At 41.3% G+C, this 21,860-nt stretch overlaps 1 protein-coding gene across 1 annotated transcript; it reads right to left on the bottom strand.

The window, feature by feature from the left end:
• Positions 1-4,725: 4,725 nt before the first annotated feature.
• On the bottom strand, positions 4,726-20,505 carry carnmt1 (carnosine N-methyltransferase 1). The gene is made up of 8 exons (XM_046350216.1): positions 20,322-20,505; positions 18,583-18,778; positions 17,941-18,107; positions 17,581-17,721; positions 8,295-8,473; positions 7,817-7,930; positions 5,465-5,568; positions 4,726-5,281 (listed from the first exon to the last, which is right to left on the bottom strand). The coding sequence occupies exons 1-8, from the start codon at positions 20,468-20,470 to the stop codon at positions 5,096-5,098; spliced, it is 1,236 nt and encodes a 411-aa protein (XP_046206172.1). The 5' UTR covers positions 20,471-20,505; the 3' UTR covers positions 4,726-5,095.
• Between the last annotated feature and the right edge of the window lie 1,355 nt (positions 20,506-21,860).

The following is a 21,860-nucleotide window of genomic DNA, read 5'->3' as shown; positions in this document are numbered from 1 at the left end:
TGCTAATTTGACCACCAGAGGGCATCTTTGAGAAGCATTTGATAGCCTTCAATAGTGGCTGTACTAGAGATTTTAAAACCTTTTTTTGTAAGAGCATAGTATATGGGACTGATTTTAAGAAGTTTTGCTTAATTAATTTCATTAATATTATGGTGTTTCTATTCGAAGAAAGTGTTTCCGTTAGGATGGAATGGAAAATATGACGCTGTACAATGTGACGGTCGGGAGTAGGAGCATAACACTAAGAGCATAACATTTCCACACTCTAATTGTATAATTGTAGTCTAACCAATACTCAAACGGAGATTCAGTGAAAATAAAAATCGAATTGATTTATCAAGACCAGTCCCCATGCTTGTCTCAGAGCAGCGCGAAACAGTGCTAAAATAGTTACTACAACGGGTAGGCAATTGCTTCTAACTTCAATATGCTCTTCAAATAAATAAGACCTACACCACATTACTCAACACTTGTGAGTCTCATGTCAACTAAGGTAGGCCTACAGTATATCAATCGCAAATAATTACATATGGGTCTCCCAGGTGGCAGCCGGCATGGGTATTGAACCTGCATCTGTAGCAACACATTTTGCACTGCGAGGCAGCGTCTTAGACCACTGCACCAATCGGGAGGGCTATTATGATACTGTACATGGTGTCCAGGTCAGGATAACCAAAACATTTCTTTATTAAAGACTATCAGAAAGAATGTTGGTACTTATTTATTTTGATCCAAAGCCATGAATGAGTGAGTCACTCAGGTTTATGTAAGTGCCGGGCTATATGATTGTGCCATCAACTTGATAATATATAACAATATTTTGGAGTGTACTTCGTTTTCCAAAAAAACGAGAGTGATCGATTTTAATCTGAATAAAGACCAAACGAATATTTGTAAAGGCCAAAACATTTATTTCTGTTTTTAGAGGGAAAGAAATGCTGGGCCAATTGTGTACCGCCCTATGGGACTCCCAATCACGGTCAGATGTTACACATAATAATAATAATAATAATAATAATAATAATAATAATAATAATAATAATAATAATAATAATACTTTGTTGTATTATTTGTTTTATCTTTTCTGGTGGATTAATCTGAAATTGCAACCAATCACGGCCGGTTGTGATACAGCCAACCTAACTAAGAAATACATTTAACAATAGAATTATCCCCCTACCCTCCACCTAGGCAAGTCCACTGTCCAGCTACCTGCTAATAGCCATAATGGTGCTGTACAACGTGACAGTGTGTGGTTGAAAGAGTATTTTCCAGTAAGCAACAATATGTTTACCTTCATTAGACAACTTTGTTCCAATATTTCTGTAATTCAGGAATATTTATTCCAATAGTAATTCATTATGGATCCATAACTAAATAAACATCTGCATTTTGAAAGAGTATTTTATATATTTTTTTAAATAACCAAAGCATAGAGATGCTGATGAAGAAAGGCAGTACTGTACAGTAAATGCTTTTACATTTAGATAATAAAGTATTTAAAGCATTTTGAAGATATAAGCCAACTGCATTTGTTTATTAGGCTACTGTGCAGTCTGACAAGTAAACATAGCCTTCAGTAGATACTGTAGTAAACATGTGCCTCAAGTACTCATTAACTCTGTCTTTAATGCATTTTCGAACATCGGGTGAGAAATTGTTGCTAATTTGTAAATAAAGCTAGTTTGTTATTTAGAATGATTTATTTCTGTTTTTAGAGGGAGAGAAAACAGACCCGACAGTCATCTCATGGGTCTCCCAGTGTGTATAATTACATATGGGTCTCCCAGGTGGCAGCCGGCATGGGTATCAAACCTGCATCTGCAGCAACACATTTTGCACTGCGATACAGTGTCTTAGACCACTACGCCAATCAGGAGGGATATCATAATACTATACATGGTGTCCAGGTCAGGATAACCAAAACATTTCTTTATTAAAGGTCACTTAGAAATGTCCTTATTTTTTAAAGAAAAGCACATTTTTTGACCATTAAAATAACATAAAATTGATCAGAAATACAGTGTAGACATTGTTAATTTTGTAAATGACTATTGTAGCTGGAAACGCCAGATTTTTTATGGAATATCTACATAGGCGAACAGAGGCCCATTATCAGCAACCTTCACTCCTGTGTTCCAATGGCACGTTGTGTCCCAGATTTGCTGCACCTGTACTGACCTCATGGCTTGGTTTTTGCTCTGACGTCAACTGTGGCACCTTATTTATGTAAACAGTTGTGTGCCTTTCCAAATCATGTCCAATCAATTGAATTTACCACAGGTGGACTCCAATCAAACATCTCAAGGATGATAAATGAAAACAGAATACACCCGAGCTCAATTTCAAGTCTCATAGAAAAGGGTCTGAATACAAACCTGTTTTCGCTTGTCATTATGGGGTAATGTGTTTAGATTGATGAGGAACAAAAATCTATTTAATCCACTTTAGAATAAGGCTGTAATGTAACAAAACGTGGAAAAAGTCCATCTCTGAATACTTTCCGATTGCACTGTATGTTGTCCTTGTCTGTTTGTATACTTCTTGTATGTATACTGGTGTTCTCATCCTCAGACTGCCAGGTAAAAACCGTGTAGACTTCCAATAATTAACAGGTATCAATGCTTTGACTGAAAGTTACTGTAAATTGTACACACACCCGGTCTGTCCAATGAGAGGCTGTATCTGTCCTCTTTTCCCGCCCACCACTATCAAGAATCTTCTCCACCAACAGCGCCACATGTCGGTTGCTTGAGGAAGAGTAATTGAGATAGCCAGATAGGGTGTTCATTCCAATAGGTAGGGCAATCATAGTCAGTGAATCATTTAATGTATGTACTGGATCTCCCTTACATATGCTGTGTGTTAACTGGTGTATGATAAGGGTTCACCACTGATGTCTGTATCCTCTGTAACCAACTGTGACTCTCAGATGTACCTGGCTGTATGAAGACAGTAATTGACAAAAGGGGAGTTGTTGCATACTTTATAACATTGACCATCATTAGGCATAATGCTCCAACTTATTGCAGTGTATAACTTCAAACAGAGGGAATATGAGATTCATATTTAAGTGTTGTTAGGTTTTGTTAGGCCCGAGGCGCCTTCGAGGGCACTATCACTTTTATACAACAGGTAACCAACATATTCTAATAATGATTGACATATTTTCATAAAAAACATCATTTTGATTAATTTATTCATACTATAGTCCCGACACAAATCTAGTGTTGCTAGAGACGCGACCCAGTCGTTCAGTCTTTTTGTTCTGTATATATGGGCGTGACCCCATAAGATACAGAATGTGCCATTGCCATACTTACCGGCAACATTCTTATAACTGGCATAGAAAATGCGCTCACTCGTCAGGACACTGTTGTTCAGAGGATCTAGCCAACAACACAGCTACAGTAACACAATCACTTCAAACTGAAGCTGGAAAGATTGCAAATTAGCTGCGTTTCGTTTGACCTTTTTTCAACTGGCCTTTTTTTTGTATAGATCCATAAAAATAATGCCAGCTGATTCGTGATTTCAACTGGCTGAAAAACGCTGCCTGCTTGTCTGTCTCGTCACGTTCATTACTATGCGATAGCAGGAGATCAAATTTAAATATTGAAGCAATGCTGCAAATGTCGGAGAGACAGACAGCATGGTTTATACAAATCCCCAAAGTTGAAAAACGAAATATTAGTCTAAAAGAAATGTGAGAGAATGTCTAATAGAGTTTTTAATAGAGTTTATAAATTGCCTGGCTGGGCTGGTGAGGTGTATATAGAGGTGCATATAATACTTTTTTTTTTAAACATTGCTTTCACCTAATTTTAACATTCTGCCACAAAGGGCACATATTCTACTTAATAAAAAACTAGTTTTCCCGTCTCAAGGTCAAATTTAAAAAAATGACTAGTAAGTGTCAAATAAAGTAAACAATGGCTTCATCTTAAATCACCCTTTTGACAGAATGGAAGCTTGTGTGCAACTGGGAGTGGCAATTGAATGCAAGCTTCACAAACATGTATTTATTGTTAAATGATTTCTAGAATGTCGATCTATAGGTAACAAGGTTGACGTGTTATTCTCGATCCGCTCAGTTTTTCTCCACAAAACACCAGAAAATGAGAGTTCAGTTTACGTGACCTTAAAATGAGGGACAGACGTAGATGAATCACTAATCACATGAAATCAATTATAATCTTCAGAAATGACTGTCAAAGCAACACAATAACTAGATCTTTACAATTATTGTGAAAGCTTAGAGAAATGTTGGGGTTAAGTGGGTTAAAATCATTCTAGAAGTCACAGAGGGTGTACAGAGAGATTTAAGGAACATGAGTAAGTCTTTATTCATATAAGAAAAATCAGATTTATTGAATTCTCAATGTGGTCTATATTAAAGGGCACTTCATTTAAATATCAGTTTTTTTAAATGCAATATTGGTGCACAATTAATACTTAATATCAAAGGCACTTTTCATGGAATGACCCTAAAGACACTATTGAGTTAGGAAAATTAGACAATCCCTCTCAGTCAATGAAACGTTTTCTTTTTTTTAAAGAATTGTTTTTCTTTATTATGTGAGACAGTAACTAGATCCAGGGTGTAATGCTGAAACTCAATCTGTGTCCAATCATACAATATAGGTTAAAATAACCAACTCCAGCCACTTCAGCAAATTATTTTAAGTGATCATTTTTTTGTTTTACTATAAATAGCCAGAGTTGGTAACTGTATTTTACAAAATAAATACAATGGGAAGACGTAGAGGCGGGTCTCTGACACGCATGCAACTACATCAGGTCACCATGGAGATAGAAACGTCACTTTGCCTCTTTAACTGAAGACAAACAGTCCTGTGCTGACAGATGTAGTCACTTGAGTTCATAATAGGCATCTGTCTCAATCTCAAAAGGCTCAGGGGAGGAAGGAAGGTGATTTGGCAGCTCTGGCGATGAGACAATATAAAGAAGAAGAAACATGAAAGCAAACCTGTCCATTGACTTGTGTTTCTGTCATCTTACAATTTTTTTAATGCTCTTGGTGGTGGCCAATTGCGTTTTTTTTCCGGTTGTTGCTCTGTAATGTCATGACATGTCACGTCAGACTGTCGCAGCTCTCTCGTCGTTGCGACACTTCCGGTCTGTTCTTATGGACCACCTGGTAACCGTTGGCATACAGATGGTCAGGTTTCCTTGCCACAAAGAAAACACAGTCGTACAGGTACTTCAGCATGGACTGATCGTTCTCCGTGTAGGTGGTGGGGACAGACTCTCTCTCCACCTGCAGTGAAAGACAGGATGTTTTAGGCCCAAGGAGGATAGTTAAAACAACTGAAACTGAAAACAATGTTTATACTTTTCTTTTATTTACTGTAAACTGTAATAGTTGTTCATCTTATTCCTCCAATCTGTACACCTGTTTTATATAAAATTTCAAAAATTTAACACAAAAAAACAGCTTTACCTCCAAATGGAATCCATATTTTAAAATTGCTGCCCTGACGTCCTCGTAGCTTAGCTCGATGGAGAGCTCGTTGGCCATGTTCTCAAAGTGGTACAGCAGTGGGCCTATAGACAAGGGAGGAATCGCAGCTTTGGTAAAAGTATTCATACAGTAGTGGAGGCTCCTCAGAGGAGGAAGGGGTGGACCATCCTCAGTGAATTTCATAAAAATACAAATAGTGAAACAATAAAAAAAGTTATACTATTTAGATAAAGCTATTCTAAATATATTCACATTTTGCCAAATAATTGATTAAAACACACTGTTTTGCAATGAAGGTCTACAGTAGCATCAACAGCACTCTCTGGGGTAGCACCAAGGTGTAGCCAGAGGACAACTAGTTTCTGTCCTCCTCTGGGTACATTGACTTCAATAAAAAACCAAGGAGGCTCATGGTTCTCACCCCTTTCCATAGACTTACACAGTAATTATGACAACTTCCGGAGGACGTCCTCCAACCTATCAGAGCTCTTGCAGTATGAACTGACGTTGTCGACCTAATCAAAGGATCAGAGTATTAATCTAGTTCTGAAAAAATAAGCTACAGCTAGCTATCACTGCAGTGCATAAACTGTGGTGTGTAGTTGACTCAAAGAGAGAGAAAGACAATAGTTGAACAGTTTTGAACAAATGAATGTATTAAAAAATGAAGGAGACACAAGAGAGAGCTAGCTGTTTCGTTGTATTTTCACTTCAACTTACCTAGCTAACGAATGCAGCCAGTTAGTTTAGCCTACTCAAATACCCGCTTGCTGTACACTGTACTACAGTGTACTACATTTACATGATTATAGCGGGTGTGGCAAACCGTGGGGTGTTGGGTTGAGCGTGCAGAGATTAACACAGAGATAAGGAGGTTCTAGTCAGAAAACTCAACTTTACTAAGAAACAAAATAAACATAACTAAATAACACGCTCTGTCCTTCACAGGTTTTTCTCCGTGTCCGTCTCGCTCTCTCCCCTCGCGGCAAGCCACGGTGCTCCTTTTGTGGCCTGCACTGCTGGTTGGCACTCTCCCCTAATTACCTCTACTTGGAGCCATCAGCGGCGGGGTGCCTAGCCCGTGTACTCTCAGCAGAGGGAGCCAAAGTTGCGGCACGTACCTCCCTTCTATCACCAACCGGGGTAGACCTCCCGGGATACCACACGTGTTTATTAACAAGTTAGTTCTAGTAGCTAGCTATGTTGACTATGACATTAGTTAAAATGGTGACAAATACGTAGGCTTTGTGTAGCGGTTATGGTATGAAGGTTTGGGTTGGAAAGGTTTTTCTTGTCTGGTCACATACAGCTGTTGTATTGTGCACTGAAGTCCAAAAACAAAGGGAAAAGGTGAGAGGAGGACAGCACATAGATGCAAGAAGGAATTATACATGCTGTTTGTATACTGAACAAAAATATAAACGCAACATGCAACAATTTCAAAGATTTTACTGAGTTACAGTTCATATAAGGAAATCAGTCAATTAAATTAATTAATTAGGCTAATCTATGGATTTCACATGACTGGGCAGGGGCGCAGCCATGGGTGGGCATAGGCCCAGCCAATCAGAATGAGATTTTCCCCAAGAAAGAGCTTTTTACAGACAGAAATACTCCCGTAGGTGAAGAAGCCAGATGTGGAGGAATAGCGTGGTTATGTCCAACTGGTTGTTTGGCCTGTTGGACATACTGCCATATTCTCTAAAACAACATTGAAGGTTGCGTTTATATTTTTGTTTGAGTATATGTGGCTGCTATGAAAGTGAACTGTTTGCGTGTGATCAGGGGTGTATTCATTCAGCCAATTCTGTTGAAAAACATTTCTTAAACGGAATCAAATGGAACGAAACAGGGATAACATACCTGAATTTGTCCAATAGAAAGTAGAAAGTATGCAAAGTCTAGTTTGCAACTGTTGGACTAACGATTACACCCTAGATCAGCTAGATGCAGTCAAGAGTGTGCAAGGCGGTATTAAATGTGTCACTGTCTGTCACCTTGATTACTCAAATGTTTCTGTCGACGTGTGCACCTATGCTGTAAACTTTCATTCGTAGGCTATGTTGTAGCAACCTCATGATGGGTATAGGGACAATTTATGGATATAGGAAGTATCATGTAGTAGTCTAAACCGATGTTACATTGAGCTGGGTGAATGTAATATTAATGACAGTCATCCAATAGAAATAAGGACATGCTCGCCGATCGCCACTGACATACAGTGTATCATACACTACCAGTAAGTTTAAACAGGAACTACACCAAAAAATGTGTAGAGAACCTCTATCACTGGTCAGGAAAGGAGCTCCGTTGAACAGCTCTGTCGCTCACCAAGATTGATCCACACGCCTCCAGGCTTCAGAATGTTCCAGATGGTCTCCACGTAGTCGATGACATTGTGCGCCGTGTCGATGAAGAAGCAGGTAGCCACGCAGTCCCAGGTGTCTGACAGGGAAGACCACAACGATACTCGTCTAACCAGTCTCACATTGTTGCTAAAATACCAACCAACACAGGTAATAAAACAATGATCTGTGTGTAGGACAGAGTGCTCACTTTCACCATTGACTGCTCAATATGTGGCCAATTCACATAACAACCTGTCACTCAACAGAGAGACGAGGCCTGTGTCTAAGAGCAGGAGTGCTGATCTAGGATCAGTTTAGTCTTTTAGAACATAATGAATAAGACAAGGTTGGACCTGATTCTAGATAAGCACTCCTACTCTGAGACGCTTTGTGAACACAGGCCCTGATCACTCATTGCTCTTGTTGATCTTCATACAGCCTGTGTGAAGCTCACCACTCACTAGGCTCTGTGTAGACCTCCTGGAAGTCCCCAGCCACCATGGAGAAGTCCGAGTTTGGAGGCAGGCTCTGGGGGTTGACGTCTGGGAAGCTGATTGGCCGCGTCTGGTCAGATGACCTCTTGTTGTTGCTGAACTGGTGGATCCAGGGGTACAGGGTCATGGAGTTGACCTTTTCACACCTCAGGTGGGACAGAACAGAGCCAAGGTAAGTTAAGCTGAACAACAGTGGTCCGAAGAGGATTGCTTTGGGATAATTTGATATGCTAGGCAATTGATTTGGCCCGTGTTTTCAGGCAGCTAAACACCAGACATTTCAACATTAAATGACACACATATGCAAGGGCTGAATTATTGCATCATACGCAAGGCTTGAGTTAGGGCCAGGGGTGAAAGTAAGGCGGTACGGTCCGGTACGGTGTCACGGCAAAACAAATAGTGCGGGTACGCCATATCGGTAAAACATGAGCCTTTCACAATAATTAAAACAAAATGTAAAGAAAAATAAAAGGTGTAGTAGCCTACAGTTATCATTGCTGTATGTTAGAGAAATGCAAAATGAGCGAATGGACCTGAAAACAGATGGCGACAGAGATGGCCGCCTCGCTTCGCGTTCCTAGGAAACTATGCAGTTTTTTGTTTTTTTTACGTGTTATTTCTTACATTAGTACCCCAGGTCATCTTAGGTTTCATTACATACAGTCGAGAAGAACTACTGAATATAAGATCAGCGTCAACTCACCATCAGTATGACCAAGAATATGTTTTTCGCGACGCGAATTCTGTGTTCTGCCTTTCAAACAGAACAGCGGAATGGATCCCATGCTGCGACCACAAAAAACGACTCCGAAAAAGAGGGAAACGAGGCGGTCTCCTGGTCAGACTCCGGAGTCGGGCACACCGTTCACCACTCCCTAGCATTCTTCTTGCCAATGTCCAGTCTCTTGACAACAAGGTTGATGGAATCCGAGCAAGGGTAGCATTCCAGAGGGACATCAGAGACTATAACGTTCTTTGCTTCACGGAAACATGGCTCACTGGAGAGACGCTATCCGATGCGGTGCAGCCAACGGGTTTCTCCACGCATCGCGCCGACAGAAACAGACATCTTTCTGTTAAGAAGAGGGGCGGGGGCGTATGCCTTATGGCTAACGAGACATGGTGTCATGTAAGAAACATACAGGAACTCAAATCCTTCTGTTCACCTGATTTAGAATTCCTCACAATCAAAAGTAGACCGCATTACCTACCAAGAGAATTCTCTTCGATTATAATCACAGCCGTATATATCCCCCCCCCCAAGCAGACACATCGATAGCTCTGAACGAACTTTATTTAACTCTTTGCAAACTGGAAACCATTTATCCGGAGGCTGCATTCATTGTTGCTGGGGATTTTAACAAGGCTAATCTGAAAACAAGACTCCCTAAATTTTATCAGCATATCGATTGCGCAACCAGGGGTGGAAAAACCTTGGATCATTGTTACTCTAACTTCCGCAACGCATATAAGGCCCTGCCCCGCCCCCCTTTTGGAAAAGCTGACCACGACTCCATTTTGTTGATCCCTGCCTACAGACAGAAACTAAAACAAGAGGCTCCCACGCAGAGGTCTGTCCAACGCTGGTCCGACCAAGCTGACTCCACACTCCAAGACTGCTTCCATCACGTGGACTGGGATATGTTTCGTATTGCGTCAGTTAACAATATTGACGAATACGCTGATCCGGTGTGCGAGTTCATTAAAACGTGCGTTGAAGAGATCGTTCCCATAGCAACGATTAAAAAACATTCCCTAACCAGAAACCAAGGATTGATGTCAGCATTCGCGTGAAACTGAAAGCGCGAACCACTGCTTTTAATCAGTGCAAGGTGTCTGGTAACATGACCGAATACAAACAGTGCAGCTATTCCCTCCGCAAGGCTATCAAACAAGCTAAGCGTCAGTACAGAGACAAAGTAGAATCTCAATTCAACGGCTCAGACACAAGAGGCATGTGGCAGGGTCTACAGTTAATCACGGACTACAGAACGAAATCCAGCCCCGTCACGGACCAGGATGTCTTGCTCCCAGGCAGACTAAATAACTTTTTTGCCCGCTTCGAGGACAATACAGTGCCACTGACACGGCCTGCAACGGAAACGTGCGGTCTCTCCTTCACTGCAGCCGAGGTGAGTAAGACATTTAAACGTGTTAACCCTCGCAAGGCTGCAGGCCCAGACGGCATCCCCAGCCGCGCCCTCAGAGCATGCGCAGACCAGCTGGCCGGTGTGTTTACGGACATATTCAATCAATCCCTATACCAGTCTGCTGTTCCCACATGCTTCAAGAGGGCCACCATTGTTCCTGTTCCCAAGAAAGCTAAGGTAACTGAGCTAAACGACTACCGCCCCGTAGCACTCACTTCCGTCATCATGAAGTGCTTTGAGAGACTAGTCAAGGACCATATCACCTCCACCCTACCTGACACCCTAGACCCACTCCAATTTGCTTACCGCCCAAATAGGTCCACAGACGATGCAATCTCAACCACACTGCACACACTGCCCTAACCCATCTGGACAAGAGGAATACCTATGTGAGAATGCTGTTCATCGACTACAGCTCGGCATTCAACACCATAGTACCCTCCAAGCTCGTCATCAAGCTCGAGACCCTGGGTCTCGACCCCGCCCTGTGCAACTGGGTACTGGACTTCCTGACGGGCCGCCCCCAGGTGGTGAGGGTAGGCAACAACATCTCCTCCCCGCTGATCCTCAACACTGGGGCCCCACAAGGGTGCGTTCTGAGCCCTCTCCTGTAATCCCTGTTCACCCACGACTGCGTGGCCACGCACGCCTCCAACTCAATCATCAAGTTTGCGGACGACACAACAGTGGTAGGCTTGATTACCAACAACGACGAGACGGCCTACACTGTAGGCCCTACAGGGAGGAGGTGAGGGCCCTCGGAGTGTGGTGTCAGGAAAATAACCTCACACTCAACGTCAACAAAACAAAGGAGATGATTGTGGACTTCAGGAAACAGCAGAGGGAACACCTCCCTATCCACATCGATGGAACAGTAGTGGAGAGGGTAGCAAGTTTTAAGTTCCTCGGCATACACATCACAGACACACTGAATTGGTCCACTCACACAGACAGCATCGTGAAGAAGGCGCAGCAGCGCCTTTTCAACCTCAGGAGGCTGAAGAAATTCGGCTTGTCACCAAAAGCACTCACAAACTTCTACAGATGCACAATCGAGAGCATCCTGGCAGGCTGTATCACCGCCTGGTACGGCAACTGCTCCGCCCTCAACCGTAAGGCTCTCCAGAGGGTAGTGAGGTCTGCACAACGCATCACCGGGGGCAAACTACCTGCCCTCCAGGACACCTACACCACCCGATGTTACAGGAAGGCCATAAAGATCATCAAGGACAACAACCACCCGAGCCACTGCCTGTTCACCCCGCTATTATCCAGAAGGCGAGGTCAGTGCAGGTGCATCAAAGCTGGGACCGAGAGACTGAAAAACAGCTTCTATCTCAATGCCATCAGACTGTTAAACAGCCACCACTAACATTGAGTGGCTGCTGCCAACACACTGACTCAACTCCAGCCACTTTAATAATGGGAATTGATGGGAAATAATGTAAATATATCACTAGCCACTTTAAACAATGCTACCTTATATAATGTTACTTACCCTACATTATTCATCTCATATGCATACGTAAATACTGTACTCTATATCATCGACTGCATCCTTATGTAATACATGTATCACTAGCCACTTTAACTATGCCACTTTGTTTACATACCCATCTCATATGTATATACTGTACTCGACACCATCTACTGTATCTTGCCTATGCTGCTTTGTACCATTACTCATTCACATATCCGTATGTACATATTCTTTATCCCCTTACACTGTGTATAAGACAGTAGCATTTCGCTACACTCGCATTAACATCTGCTAACCATGTGTATGTATGTGACAAATAAAATTTGATTTGATTTTGATTTGATAGGCCTATAGCCTACGCTCCGAAATACGATCTGGTTTGAGGAGAACACAAACATTTTGCTACGGCAGAGAGACGCGCACGGACAGCAGTGGAGGAATTCATTTTGGCCTAATGACGACCACCAAATGTCATTCCAGTGTTTTGGTGTCTTGTGTAACGGATGTCTCTTTCCATCCACCACTGTTCGGAGGCTGGAAAAATGTTGCGAGTGGATGAACGTGCACGGGAACCCTTTGAAGTGATTATTTGAAAATCAGATGAAAACATCATGACTGGTTGTATTGATGCCACAAGAAACGTTAAATTACAAATAATTCTGGCTTGTCCCACAGAAAAAGATAATTAAAGTAATAGAAATGTATTTGCAAATATAATTCTATGATTAGGCCCTATGGGTGGCCCACCTATTAGGCAGGATTTGGCAGCCGCCTAGAGCGGCAGTTTGATGAGGGCAGCATTTTCCGACTTAAACTGACCAAGATGCACCTCCAACAACACCTATCATTATTCTGCCCAAAAACAATAACTTCTCTCACCCAGTGGCATGCGGGATCTTTAGGTGAGCGTGATAAGCAGAGCCCACTTTGTCACAGGCAGGGGCGCAAAATATTTTGCTTATCCATGCATAGTGCGCCTCTCCAGGGTGCTGTTGGAGAGACTCTACGCTCCACCACGCTCCATCAAATTAATTTAACATAAATGATGTAGCCTACGGGGTAGAAAGAGTAGCAGCCTATGTGGTGTTTCTGTAGCCCGTGGACTGGAGACTAAATGTATTACAATGTCATGAGACAGACAACTTTTCAATCATTAACTTATTAATGAGGAGCGAGAGTGCAGGACAAAGTCAACTAAAAAGGCCAGCGGGCAAATATCACCTTTGGTGTGACTACGGCATACTCAAAACAGAGGTGGACAGCAAATGGTGCTGAAAGTAATTCATTTCAACAATTGTCTTCATTTTAATTCGACTTCACTAACAACAAGAGGGCTTTGTTGGAGGCTATTTCTTCCAATCCCCCCCATGTTGGCCTACATGTTTGACAGACACAATTATGCTATCCATAGATTTGCCAGTATAGCCAAAGCCTCCAACACTGTCACCGTGCACTCCTTAAATACCTTGGTGTCTGAGAAGGGCTTGGTGTGTTCGGTTTAAACCAGGGCTCAAAATGAGTGAGGGTATGCCATACCATTTGTTAAAGAAAAGGGCAAAAATTATATTATATTATTAAGTTTATATTTAGAAATAAATCAATGAAAAGTATACAGATAATAAAAAGTGTTCTATAACAGTGCTTAACTCTTATTAAATAATCTTAGGGAAAACCCCCCTTTTCTCAATTTTCGTCTAAATGACATACCAACATCTAACTGCCTGTAGCTCAGGACCTGATATGCATATTATTGGTACCATTTGAAAGGAAACACTTTGACGTTTGTGGAAATGTGAATTGAATTTAGGAGAATATATGACAATAGATCTGGTAGAAGAAAATAGAAAAGAAAAAAAAACAACCATTTATTTTACTACCACCATCTTTGAAATGCAACAGAAAGGTCCCACTTCCAGCCATCACTCGTTGTTATTCCGATGATCTCCACAAGATGGCAGCAGTGTATGTGCAAAGTTTCAGACGGGTAACTTGAAGTATGAGCAAACTACCATGACATTTAGTGTGAAGTCACCCAGGTACATTTGGGCAAATCGTGAAGGAGGCATTTGCATTCATATTACATTTTGGAGAAATGGGCCAAAATACCAGCAACAGTGTGTGAAAACCTTGTGAAGGTTTACAGAATAGTTTGACCTCTGTCATTGCCAACAAAGGGTATATAACAAAGTATTGAGATAAACTAATGTTATTGACCAAATACTTATTTTCCACCATAATTTGCAAATAAATTCATAAAAAATCCTACAATGTGATTTTCTGGATTTTTTTTCTCCCTAATTTTGTCTGTCATAGTTGAAGTGTACCTATGATGAAAATTACAGGCCTCTGTCATCTTTTTAAGTGGGAGATACTTTTTTGCCCCACTGTATATGTACATACTACCTCAATCAGCCTGACTAACTAGTGTCTGTATGTAGCCTCGCTACTGTATATAGCCTTTCTTTACCTACCTATTGTTCACCTAATACCTTTTTTGCACTATTGGTTAGAGCCTGTAAGTAAGCATTTCACCTGTTGTATTCAGCGCACGTGACAAATAAACTTTGATTTGATTTGATTTTGATTTGAAATCTGTATACTTGTACTTTGATTTAGCTTTTTCCAGTATTAGTAGCCATATTATAGTTCAACATTTGCAAAACAACCAGTTTTCATAACTGAATATTCTTATATTTTTTGTCCAAAATGAAATGGCATGCTGTCGTACAAGGTTAGTAGCTACATTTTATAACAGATACACGGATACTCCCTTAAAGCCCAGCTTATGGGCTATCTAGCTAGCTTTGTTTGACCCCCGATTGGTGCTTATTTGACAAAGTTAGAGTTGTTCAAGTGAAGACCGAAACGCGTCATCAGTGTGCCATGAAGGCATCGCTCTCTGACCAAATATGGTGTCCTATAGGATATACGACACCCCTAATGATATAGTGAAGTCTCGTTACGTTCTAGGATCTGACTGCGACTTGACTGGTTGAAACAACGTTTAGGGTGAGATTTTCACAGATTCCTGTCTTTGCAAATTGAACGAGTGGAAATACAAAATCAATTTTTTATTTTATTTATTTAACTAGGCAAGTCAGTTAAGAACAAATTCTTATTTTCAATGACGGCCTAGGAACAGTGGGTTAACTGCCTGTTCAAAGGCAGAACAACAGATTTTGTACCTTGTCAGCTCGGGGGTTTGAACTTGCAACCTTCCGGTTACTAGACCAACGCTCTAACCACTAGGCTACCCTGCCGATTGTGAGTGCTATGTGTACCTTTTTAGGATATGAAAAAGGTATGAAAAAAGGGACCCTTTGGATGATAAATCAGAGCAAGATTTCAGAATGTAAGTACACATTTCACATTCAGAGGTGAATTTATCAAACCTATCGTGGTGAAAAGTGTTTTGTTGTTAGAAGCTCTCCTTAAACAATAGCATGGCATTGTTTCGCAGAAATAGCTACTGTAAATTGGACAGTGCAGTTATATTGACAAGAATTTAAGCTTTCAGCCGATATAAGACACTTATATGTACCGACATTTGTTGTTTCTCTAAAATCTGCGATGGTGACACAAGGCACTGCATGATGTACAACTGTCCCGTTGACGGGACACAGATAGCTAAGAAGTTGGGTTTAACATATTCTCTTTTCAGAAAATTAAAAGTTAAATTACTAGAGACATAATAGGCCGCAGCTGAGCTTCAGAATGTCAACAGTTGAAGCTTACATTACTCTGTGTTGGTTGAGCGTCTGTCTGGGTGGAAAGGTAACTTTTGAAAGTGCCATATTTAGATTAATAAGGATGTCTAATGTTTAATTATTTGCAAACAGCAACCGTTTCGTTGCAAACATTCTCTGGTTTGACATTGGAGAAATACACCTATTTCGCTGTCCATTCTTCCCTGAAACTTCTATTTTCATTATCTACTTTTCTTTTGAGGCTTTTTCAGAGCAACATTTTCTCTTGATTGCAAACTGTTTTTCCCCAATCAACGCACAAAGAAAGATAAAAACTAATTTAATAGAGACATTGGTGATTTTATCAGTTTGAAAATATGATATGTTATTGACATTGAACTGACTATATAGCCTATTAACCCAGTGCTTCTCAATTCATTTTTGTTACGCCCCCCCACTAGGAAGAAGTAAACATTTCGCGCCCCCCAACTCTCCGCCGCGACTGTAAATTTATCATTTGTCTATACAATTGTTATAAGTTGCATAACATTGTATCCATTGTATTTGATACTGAAAAATCCAAATGAAATATAATCAATAAATAATACATTCAAATTGATCAGCAACATTAACTCAGGAGCACAATATATACACTTTGACCTATAAAACAAAAATGAATAAAACAATGTGCTGATTTAAAAAAAAAAAATCAAAATGAGAAAGTCAGGATTAATGGCTACAACGAGCACGTTTTGCAGAGCACAGCTTTTTGAAGCGGAGTTTGAAGCATGATACTGCAACTCTCAGCTCCTGCTCAATGTGTAGCTGGGACCTGTACTTGGTCTTCAGTGCAGCAACAGCAGAGAAGCCAGTCTCACAAAGATAAGATGTTGCAAAAGGAAGAAGAATGCCCATGGCCCTCTGCCCTAAGAGTGGATACTGCCTCTCTACACTCAGCCAGAATTCACTCAGTGTCTGTGATGTGAACCTCAGTCTCAATGTGGAGTCAGACGTCATATCAATGAACTGGTCCTCCTCTGCAGAGCTGAAACTAGTTGGAGTTGGTGCATTGAAAGGATCTCTCACCCAGTCATATTGGGAACTGTTTTCAGGGAAGTACTTTTATTTTTGCAGTACTTGTGTCATCCAGCATGACAGAGACCATGTCTAATGCTGCAGGCAGTATCAGCTCCTCTGCTATGGAGTGGGGTTTGTTGCACTGAGCAATTTGGTGCGCCACCTTATATGATGCTAACAGTGCTGGTTTACTGAAGAGGCGTTCACAAAGCGGGACGATTGTTGGCAATATTCTGCACGTTTTCGCTGAAAAAACTCAAGCGGCTTATCAGCGTGATTGGGGTGTAATGTCCTTAAGTGATGCCTTAATTTATTTGGCTTCATGCTGTCCGCTGCCAACATTTTTAGACACAGTAAACATACCGGTCATTCCTCATCCCCCACCGTAGTCACAGTGAAGCCAAGCGCTACATACGCTTCGTCTTAGCTTTCGGGAGACTTACGTTTGTCTCATTATCTCCGTCTCTCTCCACCTTTCTTTTCATCCCTGTTAAATATTTTTGCATGGTGTCTCTTAAGGGTTTGTTATCTGCACTTCATATCTCCTGCTCTGTGCTCTTGTTCGGTGCAAAGAAAAGCGCGCCCCACTATTTGAGAAGGACTGTATAACCAGATGTGTTATGAATAGGCCTATGAATTGGGCTGCATTTATGTTCTGTTCTTATGGTTAACTCACCTTATGGTTCTGATTTTAAAAAATTGGCGGAGGCAATTTTTTGTCTTCCCTAGGGCGGCAGAACATCCAGGGCCGGGCCTGTTACACCCATACATTTTTGAGGTGCACACATAGGAGGTCCCGTAATGAGAAGAAATTAAATCTACTTGCACCCTTGGTTAGGGCTGAGGGTGAGTGTTACCTGTTGAGGACGAAGTTTGAGGAGAAGAGCATGAAGAAGCTCCATTCGTTGCCTTGGCAGGCATAACCCAGACGAGCAATTTCCCATGCCAGGCGACCAAGCCCTGCCCCCGGAACCAGCACGCTCACCTTGGACACATCACTACAGAAACAACCACGCCATCACTGACAGAATACATACGTAATTCAAAATACTAAATCACACAACTGAGTTAGAATTCAAGACTGTGTGTGTGTGTGTGTGTGTGTGTGTGTGTGTGTGTGTGTGTGTGTGTGTGTGTGTGTGTGTGTGTGTGTGTGTGTGTGTGTGTGTGTGTGTGTGTGTGTGTGTGTGTGTGTGTGTGTGTGTGTGTGTGTTCACCACTTGTTGCTGGGAAAGAGTCTCTGGATCTCTTGGATGAGGGGCAGGTAGCAGGAGTCTCTCTCAGCCTGGCCGGCCTCGCTCCAGTCACGCACAAACTGCTTAATGGTGGACTTGAGCTTGTCCATGTCGAACGTGGAAGACGTACCCACCTTCCTCAGGTCATCCTGGACAGAAAACAGATTCACTTCAACTCCTCAAACGTCATCCAATGGTGAAAGGATCATGGAAGCAAATGAATCTTCTAATATAATTTACACTACTACAAGATCTACTGAAATGTGTGCCGGTGTGGTATAGTAGAATAGAAAAACATATGCAGCTCCTCCTACTACTACTGTATTTTTCTTGCACAAAACCACCTAGATGCAGCCTATTCAGCACAGTGTCAAAGCTAGCAAGTAAGACCCTCCCTACTCTGATTGGTTATCCTGCATTTGCATCACTGACCATTTTGCATAGTGTTGGAATTCTCAACTTTGGTAGCGAGTTCTCTAGTTGCCAGTGGTTAAATTGCTAAATGACTCGTGTCTCCTCTTTCCATGAAAAATAACTGATTTCCAGTAGTTTGAGGGATACAAGTAGTGCCTGGTGTGACTGCGAGAAAGCATGAGTGTCACCTTTTCTGACCGTTTAGCTCACCTCTTCACCATACTCCATGTTCTCAAACATGTGGATACAGTTGAGCACGATAGCCTGCAGCACCTCCTGGTTGTGGTCCACACTGCGGCGGATACGGGCCAGGTTGGGCAAGACCCCGGGCAGCAGCAGCTGGTGATGCTCCGGAAGACTCTGGAACTGACGCTCTGCTCGATTCACCCGCTCTTGAACATTTATCCTGAGATTAAGGGGAGGTGAATTAGACAAGGAAAAAGGGAAGGGTGGTGCCATGGTGAAAAGGAGGAAGAGAAGATGGAGGTCCAGAAACACAGAGATTCACAAAACCTTTTTATTCCCTTTTTTCTAAGCAGCTTCCATCATGGTGAACATGGTTGTATAGACTAGGCATAATCATGTATTACCTTCTTGTTTGTAAGTAACAAGATTAACTGTATTGAAATGTAAATGTTTGTCGGCCTGGACTTTATAGCTCTTTCTGGTTTTTTTGCATCTTCTTTTAGTTATATTAGTTATTTTCTAGAGCTAGCTGCACTTCCTGTGCTGCTGTTATCTAGCTACTAGCTAAATAGCGGTGGTATGGGACAATGTAGTTATCCAAAACGGTATAAATCCTGATATAAATACACAATATATCTTAGCTAGCTAGCTATGCAACATAATTAGGGTTGTCACTAGTTACCACAAAGTAAAAATTGACTATTGTAAAAATGGGGTCTTAACTTAAGGGTTACCCATAAGGTCAGCAGGAAGGTTAAGGTTAGGTTTAAAATCAGATTTGGTCCAATGCACCAATGCAGCTGTTGCGAGTTCAAATCGCATTACGGACAATGTTAGCTAATTTGCTACTTTTCAATTACTTACTACATTTTTATCTACTTTTCAACTACTTAGCATGTTATCTAACCCTTACCCTAATGCTAACCTTAACCCTTTTAGCTAACCCTTACCCTAACCATAGCCCTTTAAACTAACTCCTAAACTTAACCTTAATCTTTGTGAGCTAGCTAACTCACCTAGCTAGAATTAGTAACATATCATACGTTTTCCCAAATTGTAACATATCGTACGTTTTGCAAATTCGTTACATATTGTACGTTTTGCAAATTCATAACATATAACAGGAATTGTAAATCGTAACATATCATACGAAATGGTTGACGGACATCCAGCAATTATCACATACCATACGAAACAACACATATCATACTAAATTGAGTGTCTTAGATTTACGTAGAGAATCATACAAAATGTGCTGAGACCAGGTTGCCTAAAAAGGCAGAATTTTCAGGACTTTTCTAACAGCTCTAAAGGTCATTATCATAATTTTCGCAATATTATTCTAACCAGTATTATTGACTGCACTGGGCCTTTAAGAGGAGAAATTGTAGAAATAGGCGGGGTTTAGGCATGACTTTGGGGCTGTGAGAACTAGTCAAGACCCCAAAATCAGTCATCCCTCTTCTAAAATCTTCGGACAAAACGTTACTCCATCAACATAACACACACATCACAACTGCACAATTTAAACACCCTCGATCCCCCTTCCATGAGTCATTTAACGTTACTTCGTGTTTCTATTCTTGATTTATTATTTATTATTATTGTTGCATTGTCGAGAAGGAACCTGCACCGTTAGACGGTGTATCCCGTACATACGACTAATAAAAACTTGAACTAACGATAGCCAGACCGTCTGGGTCAAATTACTTTATGGGTAAGCTAGCTACCAAATACTACTGCTGTTTTGAAACAGTCCGTACCTGTAGTATCTAAACGCATCGATCACTTTCCAAAAGTGTTGCCTTTCGAGCCTTGTCTCCTCTTCTGGTGTACATTTACTCCTTTCTCGGTAAAAATATGCTTCTTCTTGCTCTCCATCATTAACCTGGTCCACCGTTCCTTCCGCCATGTCTGAATGTTGTACTCAGACCCATCCAATCGAAAAATGGAGTGAGCCAGGAAAAGTAATAGACCTTTCATCTGGTTGGCAAGTTAACTATGGCAGTGAGCTAACTATTAGCTACCACTGCTGTATATTTTGTTCAGAAAATGATTTTACCTGTGTATGTGTGTCTGGTTTATTACAAGTTGCAACAGGAAGAAAGCTCCAGCACCAGAGAAAATGTATAACTGAAATCAGACAGCACCATATGTGTAAACACCAACCTGAAAGGCTTGTAAGGAAGTCAAAACAGAATCAGTAAGGCCCATACCTGCGAACATAAGCAAACATTGACATTTCATTCTTAATAGTCTAAGCCGTTGAGGTGGGGGGCTCTAAGCTTACATATGGAATTATTTTAAGAAGGTCATATAATGGATCATAAAGCTATTTGATTTTGAATTTTAGGACCCCTTTAGTTATCAAAAATTATTTAAAAAATATATATTTGATAAAATATTGAGTTTGGCCTTTACTACTATAGCCCATAGAGACGCATTGAATAACACATTCATAAATGTCAATAAAGACTGTCAAAAAATAAATCATAAGGAATATGATTTTGAAGTGTCTATCCTATATCTAGGAGATATAAGAAAGCTCAGGAAGTTATTATTTTTATTTTACACATTTAACCCCTTATTTTTGTTGCCACAAAACTACCTCCATAGTTCCATTAATTTGTATGTGTTACCTTTTGACGAGTCCCTTGACACTTGTGGGGGTCGTAGAGAAAAACTTGTTTGTTTTTAGTCTTTTATGCCAAACCATTCGGATGCTACCAGGGGAGGCGGCTGAGAGGAGGACGGCTCATAAGGGCTGGAATAGAGTCAATTGAATTTTATCAAACACATTGAAACCACGTCTTGGATGTGTTTGATACCATTCCATTGACTCCATTCCAGTCCTTATTATGAGCCGTCCTCCCCTCAGCAGCCTCTACTGGATGCTACAGACTTCTTCGTGCATGTGAATACCGATTATCGGGATAGCACTCACTTCTGTCATCATGAAGTGCTTTGAGATTCTAGTTAAGGATCATATCATATCATCTCTACCCTACCTGACACCCTAAACACACTTAAATGTACATACCGCCCCAATAGATCCACAGATGATGCAATCGCCATCGCACTGCCCTATCCCATCTGGACAAAAGGAATACCTATGTAAGAATGCTGTTTATTGATTATAGCTCAGCCTTCAACACCATAGTACCCTCCAAGCTCATCATTAAGGTCGGAGCCCTGGGTCTGAACCCCGCACGGTGCAACTGGGTCCTGGACTTCCTGACGGGCCGCTCCCAGGTTGTGAAGGTAGGAAACAACACCTCTGCCGGGCATTGGGATGACAACCC

This window comes from Oncorhynchus gorbuscha, linkage group LG05, assembly GCF_021184085.1.
Source record: "Oncorhynchus gorbuscha isolate QuinsamMale2020 ecotype Even-year linkage group LG05, OgorEven_v1.0, whole genome shotgun sequence".
In the NCBI taxonomy this organism is placed as follows: Eukaryota; Metazoa; Chordata; class Actinopteri; order Salmoniformes; family Salmonidae; genus Oncorhynchus; species Oncorhynchus gorbuscha.
This window is presented reverse-complemented; position numbering and strand designations above follow the sequence as displayed.

Coding starts and splice junctions, on each gene's coding strand:
- carnmt1 (XM_046350216.1), bottom strand. CDS start 20,470: ATGGCGGAAGGAACGGTGGACCAGGTTAATGATGGAGAGCAAGAAGAA. Junction 17,722..17,940: donor CTCTTTCCCAGCAACAAGTG/GTGAACACACAC, acceptor TTGTTTCTGTAG/TGATGTGTCCAAGGTGAGCG. Junction 8,474..17,580: donor TCAAACTTCGTCCTCAACAG/GTAACACTCACC, acceptor GTCCCACCTGAG/GTGTGAAAAGGTCAACTCCA.